Source organism: Xenopus laevis, chromosome 9_10S, assembly GCF_017654675.1.
Source record: "Xenopus laevis strain J_2021 chromosome 9_10S, Xenopus_laevis_v10.1, whole genome shotgun sequence".
Classification (NCBI taxonomy): domain Eukaryota; kingdom Metazoa; phylum Chordata; class Amphibia; order Anura; family Pipidae; genus Xenopus; species Xenopus laevis.
In genome coordinates, this window is record NC_054388.1 from 108091856 (window position 1) to 108107457 (window position 15602).

Below are 15602 nucleotides of genomic sequence, written 5' to 3' on the forward strand. Positions count from 1 at the left end.
ACACCCATTGATTGTATTAGAAAGTTTTTTTACTTCAGTATGAGGAAGCTTATATTAAATTGTCATTTTCGCAATAGTTCCCTTTTAAAGGAGAATTCAACCCTGTAGAAAAAATCCCATGTAACATGCCATTCTTTAACAGTGTGGCTTCCTTTCTCCCCCTCTTATTGTAGTTTGACAAGTATCCGGGTAAAATTGAAAATCTGTACAGGCAGAATGTGAGTAGAAGTGTTTGTTACTACAGTTTTTTTGTTCTTGTTTCTCATTGTGCTTCCTTCTGTGTCTTGACATGAATTTGCTTCTTGTCTATTCTTGTATCCAACTTGCACCATCTTGTCTAGCTTTGTCTATAGCCTCTCACTGCTACTTTATGCCCCTTTTATCATTCTTTCTCCAAGCAAAATTGATTAAAGGGGATGTTCACCTTCCAAACACTTTTTGCAGTTTAATTGTTTTCAGGACATAAAATCTAAGTTTAATGTCCCTGTCTCTGGTGTTTGAGTCTGGCAGCTCAATAATTAAGGTGCAGACTAATGATGGGCAAATAAATTAGTGGCGAATGTCCGGGTTTCGCTGCCGGCAAATTTGTGAAACTGCTGCAAAAATTTGTTGGTGTCAAAAATTGTTTGACGTGTGTTGGAGAAGCTTGCGTCAAAACTGACGCGCCAACTTTATTGGGACGCCCATTGACTTATAACACCGGCGTCAAAATTGAAGCGTACGTCGGGAATTGACGCGGGCATCAAAATTCACGCTTCGTGAATTTTTATACTGTTTTGCGAATCACTAGCACAGACTCTAAACTGTTACAATTTTACAACATTTAGTTGATATATTTTTAATTTTTTTTTTTAGTAATTATTGTATCAATTCCAACAGCTGCCTTTAATGAAGAGACAAAGATTTAATGAAAGATAAGAAATGTATCCACTAAATGTATCAATTAAGAACATTTTAAAAGTCAGCGACCCCCCCCCCCCTAAACCTGCTTTAGTAGGTAAAATAGAAAGTAATTGGACAAAGTCATTATTTCAGGTGAACTGTCTGAAAACAGGTGTTTTGAAGGTGAACAGCCCCTTTAAGAGCAGAAGCTGTTGGAAATGTTCTCTATCGCAAGCTGCTATCATTGCTTTCTGTCTCATGGCTACTTTGTTTTTTTCCCATTTCACTGGAACTTGTTTTCTTTTTCTCTTTTCCCTACAGTTTTTCCCCCCCTTTTCACAAGTTATCACTGCGCTCCCCCCTGTTCTACCTCCTAGCGTCTCCTTTGGCTCCCTGCAGGGGGCATTTCAGCCCAAGGTGAGTTTTCTATTAAAAGAGTTGCAATTTCTTAGGCCATGCTTCCTGCTTCTAATACTTTCCTTTCTTTGCAGAGCACAAGTTCTGAGCTGGCCTCACGATGCTCTGTGTCCCCTGCTGTGTCTCATAAAGCTCCTCCGGTAAGCTTTAGAGTGTTTGTAATGTAATTACAGTTCAGAAGAGTTATCCTGACTTGAGCTTTAATACTTATCTACCATGACATGAGGAAATATGATAAAGGAGAACCAAACCCAAAAAACAAATGTCTAGAAATCACAAATATTAAATCCTGGACTTAATGGGCTAGGCTCTTTAACAGTGATGAAGCAGGCCTTCAAAGTTATCATAGGAGCTCCCCATCTTGGATTTTGTAAGGGTGTTTGTCACATGTTCAGTGTGCTTTGGGCACCTGTTGAGAAGCTAAGGTTAGGGGGTTGTTGCAAATCATCAAGCAGAAAATACGGTTCCTTTGTTGTAGAAGCTGGCTGATACATAGAGGATTATTTATATGTGTGATGCAGAATGCTCTGGTTTCTGAGCTGCCATGTCCTATGAATCTGAATTTTTTTACTAATCTTGTATGATGTGAATTTTATATTGTATGTCTACCATCCATTCCTAAACTCGGGTAAGTGACAGCTAGGGTTGCCACCTTTTAATAAAAGTTCCACTGGCCAGTGGAGGGGGCGGAAACAAAGGGGCGGGTTGCGACTTCAAAGGGGTGGGCTATGACATCAAAAGGGGCGGCCCACGGCGTTTGGCTGGGGAGGATCGTGACATCAAGGGGGCGGATCCTCGGCGCTGCGATTGACAAGAAGCCGGCAAAAAAGGTGAGTTTGGGGGCAGGCCACGGGCTTTTGTTAGGTGTATTTACAAATTTACCGGCAGCTACATTGCCGATATATTTGTAATACCGGCCCCGACCTTGGCAGGTGTTTTACCGGCTAGGCCAGTAAAATACCGGCCGGGTGGCAACCCTAGTGACAGCAGGACAGAGCATGTGCAGTGAATTGGTAGAAAAGATGATGGAGAGCTACTGGGGCATCTTCAGAGTCACAGATCTTCCCTGCTAAAGGACTGTGGTTGCCTAGGACTGGAACAGAAACAAAACATGATATGTAGCATCTCTATCCTGCTTGTTTGTTAAGCTTTAGTTCTCCTTTAAGTGATGTACAGTTTATAGGAGAAGGAAAGCTACCAAGGCAGTTTATTGCCAATAGATTAGTCACAACAGTGCAAGCTATAGCATTAGAACGCTTTCCATGTCTGAGTAAACCGCTCTAGACACTGTCTGATTGTTTAGGATAGCAGCTGCCATATTAGCTTGCTATGACATCACTTCCTGAGTCTCTCCCTGCTTGCTCTGAGCTCAGAAGGGAGGGAGAGAGGAGCAAACTGAGCATGCTCAAGCCCTAGTCCTGGAGGTTTAAGCTGAAAACAGGAAGTCTGATACAGAAGCCCATGAGTACACAATAGAAGGAAAGAAATGTGATGTTTCTTTTTGACTTTTTGAGGGTTTACTGGTATATTTATATAGACCTTTATGATAAAGCTTACTTACCTTTAACATTTCCTTCTCCTTTTATTTTATTGGAAAACTGTCCAATTTGCATCTAATTTGTTTTTTTTTTTTGTTTTTTTTTTAAAGCTTACAGATCAATTTAGGCCGAGGGTAAGTGTCCATATATACTGCAATCTGCACCAGCTATATATGCAAAGTTCAGTGCGCTAGGAGATAATACGTGTTTGCCCCGATACCTAAATGTAAAAATACAGTATATAGTAAGTTCTTTTAAGGAAATAGAAAGAGATAACTGGATCTACTCACAAGCGATACTCTTGTTAATTGACTTATTGCGGAAGTGTGTTGCCGCACGTAATTGTAGAGCAATTCGGTGTTTTGTATATCTGGAAAGTAAAACTATATAGTGCAGTAACGCCAAACTCTTGTTATGCCCTGCGGGAAATTGCACTTACCGAGCAGTTTGGACATAAGGAGCCTTTATTATGTGATCGTTGTTATCGGTTCTCTTGCCGCTCAGTTAATGGATAGTCTCTGCTGATTGAGGAGGGTTATGTCAGCATCTCCGCTCTTTGCATAAAAAACGATCTCCTGTGTGTTCTAGCTCGGAGGTCCGGAGACCGGTGTCGAGGGCTCACATATAAAATCCCACTCAATGCGAAAAAGTGATTATAAAACCAAATAATTAATAAAACTAAATATTTTTTTAATAAAGCCCAACTCGTTTCGTATTAGCCATACTTCATCAGGGCTTACCACATGATATATTTCTGCATCTTTGTAAGCAGAGTTCATTGGCTCCCAATTAATTAATTAAAAACATCATGATTACAAAATTACAACCTGTTTGGTTTTAGTTAATTTAAAACATTCTTAATTGCAAATGCAGATTAAAAACAGTTGCATTTATTTTCATTATTCGTTTAAAAAAACATTTGAGGTCAATTTCTATATTAAGACCTCCTGGTGTTCACGTTTTTAACTTGTGGATCCAGAGTGTCTCTTCTTTTGATATGGTTTGGATAATGTCACCAGCTATCTTTGTGGTAGTAAAATGTGCGATAATATCTTCCATTCTGGTATATGTATTCTAAGAACACCTCTTTATTGATGTTGGAGCTGTTTGTTTTGAGGCTTCAGGTTGTCCCCACTGGGCCAGTTCCTCCATCTCCTCTGGAGTAGGATTTGTCAGGTTCCCCAAACAGATCAGGAAAGAAACCTGTGAAGCATTAAGACCATAGAAACCAGCACACAAGGCATTTTTTGGACATCAATGTTTTATCTATATCTTACACATGTACAGGAATGTATTTCTAATGCTTTCAAAATATCCCCATTCCGAATACGGAGCAACAGAACCACTAAACTATTTTAGCTTACAACCAATAGAAATAAAACAGAGATACTATTATAGTAAGCCGTTAATAAAAGAGAGACATGCTTTAATAAGGGATTCTCATTAAAATAAAGTGATGGACCATAAAGTAGGGTGCAATACGAGGTGTCAATTTGCACCCTTAAAAGCCCCAAACCGAAAGCACCTGTGCCTTGCCAGTATAGAGTGTTTCTTGTTTTATATTATGTCAGCTGCGTGACAGATTTTTGTTTTTATACATAGGTTATTACATTATTTTCATAATTTTTTTTTTAATATTTCATTACAGAGGTCAGGGCGCTGGTGTGCGATGCATGTACGTCTGGCTTACATGATCCTGCGGCACCAGGAGAGAATCAAGGTAACTGTATTCCTTACAGTCTCACAAAAACACTCTGCAAATGCTCTCTCAGAAGCTTGGCTGGATTGCTCAGCTTTAGTAGCACTTAAATTCTATTTTAGACTTGCATCCTACTTCAGTGAATTAGTGGGTACGATTCCATTCCCACTAAATCGCAGTCCAATCTCACGACACCAGCTGGTGGTCTGACTCATGTAGCACGTGTGAACCAACTTCTAAATATCCTGCTCCTGAGTTTGTAGTTCAGTTTGCATTTGTGTAATGTCTCTGGTATTGCTCTTAATATGTCTTTTAATTAAGCGGAGTCACTCCCAGTAGTGATATCTGTATTACTGAACCTAATGGCACAAATCGGCCCTGGAAGGTAGAGTGTGACCAAATCACCTATTTTCCCTGTAGGAGTTTGTGTAAAAGAATACATATTCCCAAATTATGTAAAACTATTTAATTTTCCCCTTTTGCCTACTCTCGTCTCACTCTCCTTATACCATAGCAGTTTCTTTCTATTGAGAAATGGTTCCCCACCTCTTACCCTCTCACCTCTTTCTATCACAGCTGGCACATGGCGCCCCCCACAAGCCACCATTCCGGAATGATCTCCTCTCCTGCCTCCCTGCAGGACTCCGCTCTCTACCATCCTCACATGAACTGGCACGAGCCTCTTCCCTCTTCACCGGTAATGGGTTGTTAGTGCACCATTAGATAACTATAGATATTCTCTTTATTTTCTTATGTTTTTGGAGTTTTTTTGTGACAGTTTCTGCAGCTAGCTAAAAAAAGCTAATCACTGATTAGTTGCTATGGGTTACTGCCCAGGCGCAAATTGGCCCGCTGTTTATAAATGAGTCCTAGTATGTCTGTCTTTTTGGGCTAACTGCTCTGTATGTTATCCTTCTTCAAATTCACATTGTATGACTTTCTATGTTTCTATTCTCATTTTCCCTCAGTCTTTGTTCATCTTTCCTCCATTTACCCTGTTGTGGCCATGTTTTTTAGTCATTGCTTTGCTGTATTCCCCTTTAAAGGACTAGTAACATTAAAAAGATTTGTTACTATACAACGAAAGAAAAAAACCAAGACAAATAAAACTTTAAAATAGCAAAGCCTTTATTCAGAAATAACTTACAGAAGCTCCACTTCCGCTCCTCTTCAGAAAAGGCGACAGGGTGACCATCCATCCTACGGCGCTCAATTTCTCCTCCCTGGCTTCCCTCTCCCTCGCTCCTCCATCCCATGCCACTCTTAGACGTGGCCACACTGACACTGCAGGTCCGGTTTTGTATTTGCCTCTTGATAAATAATAGTATTCACAGAATGGCGCTCCGGCCCCCGGTCTCTTCCTCCTCTTCTATCAGCCGCAGTCAAGGCAAGAGACCGGCCCCCGAGCCCGACATTAAACCCACCACTGCCTCAGGAAGCACAAGCAGCACCCAGCACTGCCAGCAAACCCTCCGAAAACTCCCCAGAATTGTCAGGGTAGTATACCGCTGCCCCGTAAACCTGGCCTCCCAGTGGCACAAGCCCCAAGTAGATAAAAGGCACCAACCGCTGTACGCTCCTATCCACCTCGGTGTTATCTGTAGAGTGTAAGCCAAAGAAGCCTGGGATCCCACGTACAGGCCCCTCGTGAGTACTCGCTCCCTGAGCTGCCCCCTCTCAGTGTCAGGCCCAGCTCGGTATAAGCCAAATGGTATGCTGGGTGCCGGGGGTCTACGCCAGAGACGGAGCTGACAGAACGACTTCCCAGGCCCATGGTGCCCCGGCTTGAAAATGTCTAAAGTTTGGTGAGGGGGGCACGCTCTGCCATCTGAAGAAACCCCTGGGAAGGGAGCCAGAGAGCAGGAGGCTGAGCTCTGCTTCCCCCCATGGGACATACGGAGATATTATCTGTGACTGGGTGCTGGTAATAAAGAGGAATGGAGGGCAGCTATAGGGATAACAGTGGTAATTTGCACATTTACAAAGTGGCCGAGGGCAGGGGTGCATGAGGCACACAACCAGTGTAGGGCCCCGGCAGAGATCAGTGTAACTCCCGAGCCAGATAAAGTGCCCTAGGGGTTGGGGCCCTAGTTGGGGGCACGAGGGCGGGGGAGGCTCCATTGGTCCTTCCTTGATCTTCAGACCGAGCACCGGGATGTTGTCACCATGTCTTCAAAGGTCAGCTTGCAGATGGCTTTGGTTTTCTTGGCCGCAGGGGGGTTTGCTGGCAGTGCCAGGTGCTGCTTGTGCTTCCTGAGGCAGTGCTGGGTTTAATGTTGGGCTCGGCTGATAGAAGAGGAGGAAGAGACCGGGGGCAGGTCACAAGTCTGTGATTACTATTATTTATTAAGAGGCAAATACAAAACCGGACTCGTGGCTACATCTAAGAGAGGCATGAGCTGGAGGGAGAGGGGAGCCAGGGAGGGGAAATCGAGCGCCGTAGGATGGATGGTCGCCCTATTTTCTGAAGAGGAGCGGAAGTGGATTTTCTGTAAGTTATTTCTTAAAGGCTTTGCTATTTTAAAGTTTTATTTGTCTTGGTGTTTTTTTGTATAGTAACATTTTTTTTTTAAAAAAATGTTGGTTACTGGTCCTTTAAAGGGGTTGTTCACCTTTAAATTAAGAGAGGGATATTCTGGGACAATTTGCAATTGGTTTTTATTTCTGGTTTTTGTTATTTAGCTTTTTATTCAGCAGTTATCTAGTTTGCTATTTCAGCCATCTGGTTGCTAGGGTCCAAATTACCTTAGCAACCATGCATTTATATGAATAAGAGACTGGAATATGAATAGGAGAGGCCTGAATAGAAAGATAAGTAATAAAAAGTAGCAATAACAATACATTTGTAGCTTTACAGAGCATTTATTTTTTAATATGGGGTCAGCGACCCCCCTCCCCCCATTTGAAAGCTGGAAAGAATCAGAAGAAAAGGGCAAATCATTTAAAAACTATAAAAAAAAGAATGAGCAAGAACGATTGAAAAGTTGCTTAGAATTGGCCATTCTGTAACATACTAAAAATTATTTGAAAGGTGAACCACCCCTTTAATTTATTCTTGCGCGGCTGCTCATCTTTTCCAAAACCCCAGTTTTCTTCTTGTTTGTCAATGCACTATGTCTTGTGATTCGTTCTTAGGCTCCCCTGGACATTTTCAGATCTCTCCTCAAGCTGCAGCATCTTTTCTTCCCCCTTCTGGACCTGTGGGTGAGTTTAACATTGTACCACCTTGTCCTCTGATACTCCCAATGTCTTATTATTTTAATTTTTACTTTCTAAAACCCAAAAACCTAGCTTGGAACCAGTCATCCACCCTACAGTGATTAGAATTATCAATATTTAATGACCTACTATATTGCCGTTATTTATATTTTAAATATTTAGCCTTGTCCAGCCTGGCTGGCCAATCGCTTGTAATCACTTCCTTCATGTAATTTATTCCGTTAAAGTTCCTTTACAATAGAAGTTTACTCATAGTCTGTACAGAGAGATCCCATAAAACTATGGCACATAGGTATTCCCCTGTACTAAGCACAATTCAGCAGAAACAGCCCATAAGTTTGCTCATAGTCTGTACAGAGAGATCCCATAAAACTATGGCAGCATAGGTATTCCCCTGTACTAAGCACAATTCAGCAGGAACAGTCCCTAAGTTTGCTCATAGTCTGTACAGAGAGATCCCATAAAACTATGGCAGCATAGGTATTCCCCTGTACTAAGCACAATTCAGCAGGAACAGTCCCTAAGTTTGCTCATAGTCTGTACAGAGAGATACCATAAAACTATGGCAGCATAGGTATTCCCCTGTACTAAGCACAATTCAGCAGGAACAGTCCCTAAGTTTGCTCATAGTCTGTACAGAGAGATACCATAAAACTATGGCAGCATAGGTATTCCCCTGTACTAAGCACAATTCAGCAGGAACAGTCCCTAAGTTTGCTCATAGTCTGTACAGAGAGATCCCATAAAACTATGGCAGCATAGGTATTCCCCCTGTACTAAGCACAATTCAGCAGGAACAGTCCCTAAGTTTGCTCATAGTCTGTACAGAGAGATCCCATAAAACTATGGCAGCATAGGTATTCCCTGTACTAAGCACAATTCAGCAGGAACAGTCCCCTAAGTTTGCTCATAGTCTGTACAGAGAGATCCCATAAAACTATGGCAGCATAGGTATTCCCTGTACTAAGCACAATTCAGCAGGATCAATACCTAAGTTTGCGCATAGTCTGTACAGAGAGATCCCATAAAACTATGGTACATAGGTATTCCCTGTACTAAGCACAATTCTGCAGGAACAGTCCCCTAAATTTGTTCATAGTCTGTACAGAGAGATCCCATAAAACTATGGCAGCATAGGTATTCCCTGTATTAAGCACAATTCTGCAGGAACACAGTTGACTGGTAATTTTTATTTCTTAAATATTTTTATATATATATATATATATATATATATATATATATATATATATATATATATATATATATATATATATATATATATATATATATATATATATATATATATATATATATATATATATATATATATATATATATATATATATATATATATATATATATATATAGCCTTTTTCAGCAGGATTCGGTCTAATCCTTGTGCCTGGCCGAACCGAATCCTAATTTGCATATGTAAATTAGGGGCTGGAAGGGAAATCACATGATTCTTCATAACAAAACAAGAAAGTAAAAACTTTGCTCCAATTTTTTTCCGACTCTAGTTTGCATATGCAAATTTGGATTCCGTATTCTTTCGTGAAGAATTTGGGGATTCAACTGAAATCCCAAATAGTGGATCCGGTGCATCCATAATAAATATATATAAAAAATATCAATAAATAAAAATATTGGGAATGCACCGAATCCACTATTTGGGATTCGGGTGAACCCCCAAATCCTTCACAAAAGATTCAGCCGAATACTGAACTGAATCATAAATTGCATATGCAAATTAGGGGTGGAAGGGGGAAAACATTTACTTCCTTGTTTTGTGACAAAAAGTCATGCAATTTCCCTCCCCGACCCTAATTTGCATATGCAAATTAGGTTTTGGTTCTTCTGTGCAGAAGGATTCGGCCAAATCCGAATCCTGTATTTGGTGCATCCCTAAAAAAATACATATATACAAAATACAAATCTACATGAGAATATCTGAACAACTAGACATTTCCCATGCAGAGCTGTCAAGGCAGCAACTTTTCTCTTAGCTTTCACAACAGGCACTTTCTACTCTTCAACAAATACAAAATCAGAATGAATCTTCTTTTTGGTTTACTGGGGATCAGTGACCCTGAAGTGTTGTCATCTATCCACACTATCACTGATATTTCTTTAAGGAGAAAGAACATCAAATTGTTAATCCTACTCTGCGAGTTCATATTCATCTCCAAGGATTTCTTGATAAATATTAGGAGCCCCCAGAAGCCATACTTAGGTTTATTGGAGAAAAACAAACACCTCTGACTTGTAAATAACACGTGGAATATTGGAAGGAATGCACTGTGTGCTAAATGATTAGCGTCTGATAGGGATACTGGTATTCAGAAGGGGTGCTACAGATTGCTCATTATTCCACATCATGTTTCTTAAAGGAGAATTAAACTCTAATAATGAATGTGGCTAAAAATTCCATATTATATATAGTGAACTTATTGCACGAGGCTAAAGTTTGAGCTTGTCAATAGCAGCAATGATCCAGGACTTCAAACTTGTCACAGGGGGTCACCATCTTGGAAAGTGTCTGTGACACTCACATGCTCAGTGGGCTCTGATTGGCTGTTGAGAAGCTAAGCTTAGGGCTCGTCACTAATTATCCAGCAGAAAATGAGCTTCCCTGGCTGTAATATAAGCTGATGCTACAGGTTTGCTGATTATTAAATTCTGATGCTAATTGCACTGGTTTCTGTGCTGCCATGTAGTAATTATGTGTATTAATTACTAATCAGCCTTATATTGTGACATTTCTATTCTATGTGTACTGTATATTGTGAGTGGGTCCCTAAGCTCAGTAAGTGACAGCAGCACAGAGCATGTGCAGTGAATCAGCAGAAAAGAAGATGGGGAGCTACTGGGGCATCTTTGGAGACACAGATTTTTACTGCTAAATGGCTGTGCGCTGGTACAGAAGCACAAAACATAATGTACAACATTTCTAGCTACTTTTTTAGTTAAGTTTAGTTCTCCTTTAATGGGGTTATACTCTGGATCTCCATAACCATAAGGAGACCAAAGGTCTGTGCTGGACTTCCAGAGCCTACAAAAAGTCCCTGTCCCTATTCTTTGTACCTTTTACTCAACCTGGAAGGCTGTTCTTCATTGGAGAATAATAATTTTAAAGATGTTCCAAATTGCAGGCTCTCTTTGCAACTCTTTATGACTCATTATGATGATGATGGTGCCAAATAGCTCACCTTTTGACTTGGACCTGATTCTGAAATAATCCCAGTCTGGGATGATTTCCACCATAACCCTACAAACTCATTTGATGCTGTTTCCATCTTTTTGTTGGCATAGTGAGCCTTGGATGTCAGATCCTCTTGTTGGCCCAAGTCCAATAAGCACCACCTGCTGGTCAGTTTCTGACCAGTCTGACCACCAAGTAGTTAAAGGGATACTGTCATGGGAAAACATTTTTTTTTCAAAATGAATCAGTTAATAGTGCTGCTCTAGCAGAATTCTGCACTGAAATCCATTTCTCAAAAGAGCAAACAGATTTTTTTTATATTCAATTTTGAAATCTGACATGGGGCTAGACATATTGTCAATTTCCCAGCTGCCCCAAGTCATGTGACTTGTGCTCTGATAAACTTCAATCACTCTTTACTGCTGTACTGCAAGTTGGAGTGATATCACCCTCCTCCATCCCCCCCCCCCAGCAGTCAAACAAAAGAACAATGGGAAGGTAACCAGATAACAGCTCCCTAACACAAGATAACAGCTCCCTGGTAGATCTATGAACAACACTCAATAGTAAAAACCCATGTCCCACTGAGACACATTCATTTATATTGAGAAGGAAAAACAGCAGCCTGCCAGAAAGCATTTCTCTCCTAAAGTGCTGGCACAAGTCACATGACCAGGGGCAGCTGGGAAATTGACAAAATGTCTAGCCCCATGTCAGATTTCAAAATTGAATATAAAAAAATCTGTTTGCTCTTTTGAGAAATGGATTTCAGTGCAGAATTCTGCTTGAGTAGCACTATTAACTGATGTGTTTTGAAAAAAAACATGTTTTCTGATGACAGGATCCCTTTAAGGAAGTTATCAGGAGAAAGAAAGAAGCTGCTCTGATGTTCTTCTGCTTAGCAAAATAATTAAAAACCTTTCTGAAATCTTTCCTAAGCAGAAGAACATCAGAGCAGCCTCTTTATTTCTCCTGACAACTTCCTTGACTACTTGGTGGTCAGACTGGTGGGAAAGTGACCAGCAGGTGGTGCTGTTGTAGCAAAATTCATTCATATTAACAGTACATGTATCCCTTAATATCTTGGAATAAAAACAAAATAAATAATGAATGTAAATTACAAAATGCTTAGAATAGCCCCTCATTAATTTTACATTCACTTATTTTAAAGGTTTTCTTATCCCTTAAAGGTCAAATAGTGAATTTGAATTTGTTTTTGGTGTCAAAATTCTAACATTCCAATTTTAATCCCCTAATTCGAATGTAAATTTGAATGTGATATTGATCACAACCTCGACCCTGGAAACCATTCTAATTCGAATATTCGCCGCCTAAATCCTGCCTGTAAATTGGCTCCTGACATTGGGAGTTTTATTCAGAGAAAAAACTCAATTTGAATTTTGGGGTTGGGACAATTCGATTGAATATTAGACGTTCAATTTTTTTCTTAAATAACCTCCCAATCGAGTTGTGAGTATATTCAAATTTATTAGAGTAAACAAAAAATTTCACATAAAATCGAAAATTCGACGTTTGATAAATCTACCCATTTGAAGTTGCAGTAAAGAAAGAAGTTGTGGACTTGTGATACAGAAGTCTTATTAATGGTCATAAACTAAGGTAAAACCTATCACCCGTCTCCCTGTAAGGCTACTGTATACTCTGACCCCACATCCTTTAGGCCTTATACATTGTTTTTAATATTTTTTTTTAGATCCATTCATAAGGACGTCTGGGTTTTCTCCTCTGGCTGCTCTTAATAACGGTGCATTTGGAGGACTAGGGAGCCCATCCTACAGTAAGTTACCCAACATTTATACAGGGTCTGCTCTCAGCCTAAACAGTCCATCTGAGGCATTGCTAGGTGTGCAAGTCACAATGCTGCAGTCCCTATGTATTTTTGTAGCTCAGTGGCTTTTTGAGGACATATGTGAATGGCCAGACTAAACAATATCTTTAGGCTCTTAAACCAGTTACTCCAAAGCTTTGTCATCACTTTAAATTTAAAGGGATACTGTCGTAGAAAAACATGTTTTTTTCAAAACACATCAGTTAATAGTGCTGCTCCAGCAGAATTCTGCACAGAAATAGTTGTAGTGATATCACCCCCTCTCCTTCAGCAGCCTAACAACAGAACAATGGGAAGGTAATCAGATAACAGCTCCCTAACACAAGATAACAGCTGCCTGGTAGATCTAAGAACAACACTCAATAGTAAAATCCAGGTCCCACTACGACACATTCAGTTACATTGAGTAGGAGAAATAACAAACTGCCAGAAAGTAGTTCCATCCAAGTCACATGACTGGGGTAGCTGGGAAACTGACAATATGTCTAGCCCCATGTCAGATTTCAAAATTGAATATAAAAAAAATCTGTTTGCTCTGGATTTCAGTGCAGAATTCTGCTGGAGTAGCACTATTAACTGATGTGTTAAAAAAAAACATGTTTTCCCATGATAGTATCCCTTTAACTTTGAAATCTGACATGGGGATATAAATATTTGTCAGTTTCCCAGGAGCACACAGTCATGTGACGTGTGCTCTGATAAACTTCAGTCACACTTTATTGCTGTACTGCAAGTTGGAGTGATATCACCCCTCCCTAACACAAGATAACAGCTGCCTGGTAGATATAAGAACAACACTAAATAGTAAAATCCAGGTCCCACTGAGACACATTCAGTTACATTGAGTAGGAGAAACAACAGCCTGCCAGAAAGCAGTTCCATCCTAAAGTGCTGGCTCTTTCTGAAATCACATGACCAGGCAAAATGACCTGAGATGCACCTACACACCAATATTACAAAAAAAAATACACTTGCTGATTCAGGAATGAAATTTTATTTTGTAGAGTGAATTATTTTCAGTGTCATTTAGAAATAAAAACTACACCATAAAAATCATGACAGAATCCCTTCAACTTCTTTTCCACAATGTAATTTCTCCCTTTTTTTCTTTACCAGATCCCTCAACAATGTTTAACCGGAAGGATAACCCTGCAGTTCAGAGCTTTCCCAGCCCCCATGACCCATGGAATCGGCTCCACCGTATGCCTCCATCTTTCCCGACAGCTCCTCCTCAGATTTGTGCCAAGACTGAATTGGACGCACATCATGTGCAACTGATGAAGAACGAAAGAGAACGGTAATGGCCACTGTATATTCGTGTGTAATAATTGTCTGTGTTGTTATTTTTTCAGTGACTGGACAACATTGGTATTTATTTGTGTCTTCCCACACAGGGATCTTTTCTCCCGCCTGGCAACACATATTTCCCCTCTGACCTCCAGTCAGCGCCTCCATGGGGGAGAGGAGCGGGGGCCATCGCGCGCAGTCTCGCCATACGTGGGGGTAAGACAAGGAAGCAGTTCTGACCTCAAGCCTCGTCTGACGCCTGATCACTCCTCCAAGGTGAAGGTGAAGGAGGAACCTGAGGTGCTGACGTTTGAAGTGGGGCGCTCTCCTGTGCCTGGCTTACATTTGCCTCACCCATCACCCCCCTTTGAAAGATTTCGGGGACCCTTCCTGAGTGAGCAGTTTCCCCACACCTTGGAGCCCTGGAGAGATGTCTACCGCAGGGTGGATCCCCAGCCCTTCCGTCTTCCTTCAGTGTCCCCCCGCCTTTATGAAAGAGAGGAGCGGGCGCATATCTTGCGAGAGGACTTTGAACGTGCCCACATGTATGGTTTGCCCCCTCATGCCGCCATGCAGCCTTCAGCAACGTCCATGATTGGTGCTTTCTACCCTCACCCCGCCTCTGGGCTGCTCAGCAAGACTCCTCCCATTAATTTGCTGAGTGCCCCTCCCCCTCTCATTTCCACCTCACGACCGGGTTCTCCCCCACACAGGGACCTGTACAAAGAGAGAGACTCAAGATAGAACTGTCATCTTCATCTAAGACGGGGGTGTCTTGTAAATATTTATATATTACACCCTGATGCCCTCCCGACCTTGACCAAGCCCCACCCTAACCCTTGGCTTTTGTACATTTTTATGGTTATAATGTGATTTTAATCACTGTGCTATCCCCCATTAATCCCTTCCAGGATTCAGTGTGTGTGTGGGCAGTTGCAGAGCTGAGTGACCTTGCACTGCATTGTGCTCTCAAAGTGCAGATCGCTTTGTCTGTTACATCAATAAAACCTCTCTCCATTCCCTTGACTGCCTCCTGGCTTTGAAAGTGGTATATTGGCTGTGCCAGGATCTATAACTCCATGGAACTCCGCTATAGGGAGTGGGTCTAAAGAGATTGGTGTGTGTGAATCATGTGTCGTTAAAGGGATACTATCATGGGAAAACGTTTTTTTTCCCCAAAACACATCAGTTAATATTGCTGCTCCAGCAGAATTCTGCACTGAAATCCATTTATCAAAAGAGCAAACTGATTTATTTATATTTAATTTTGAACTCTGGCCTTGAGCTCGTCATATTGTCTGTTTCCCAGCTGCCCACAGTCCTGTGACTTGTGCGCTGATAAACTTCAGTCACTCTTTACTGCAAGTTGGAGTGATATCACCCCTCCCTTTCCCCCCAGCATCCTAACAACAGAACAATGGGAAGGTAACCAGATAGCAGCTCCCTAACACAAGATAACAGCTGCCTGGTAGATCTAAGAACAGCACTCAATAGTAAAATCCAGGTCCC

At 41.1% G+C, this 15602-nt stretch overlaps 1 protein-coding gene across 7 annotated transcripts in view; it reads left to right on the plus strand.

Annotated features, from left to right (window-relative positions):
* fbrs.S (fibrosin S homeolog) overlaps nt 1-15113 on the plus strand; it is a 35201-nt gene extending 20088 nt beyond the window's left edge. For 3 of the 7 annotated variants that reach the window (XM_018237597.2, XM_018237598.2, XM_018237596.2), the window contains exons 10-19: nt 174-218; nt 1204-1299; nt 1374-1439; nt 2948-2971; nt 4486-4557; nt 5113-5233; nt 7672-7740; nt 12672-12755; nt 13923-14103; nt 14201-15113. In XM_018237597.2, coding sequence (XP_018093086.1) covers nt 174-218; nt 1204-1299; nt 1374-1439; nt 2948-2971; nt 4486-4557; nt 5113-5233; nt 7672-7740; nt 12672-12755; nt 13923-14103; nt 14201-14837 — 1395 coding nt within the window. In that variant the 3' untranslated portion in view covers nt 14838-15113. 7 annotated transcript variants of the gene reach the window in all.
* Nucleotides 15114-15602: the final 489 nt, after the last annotated feature.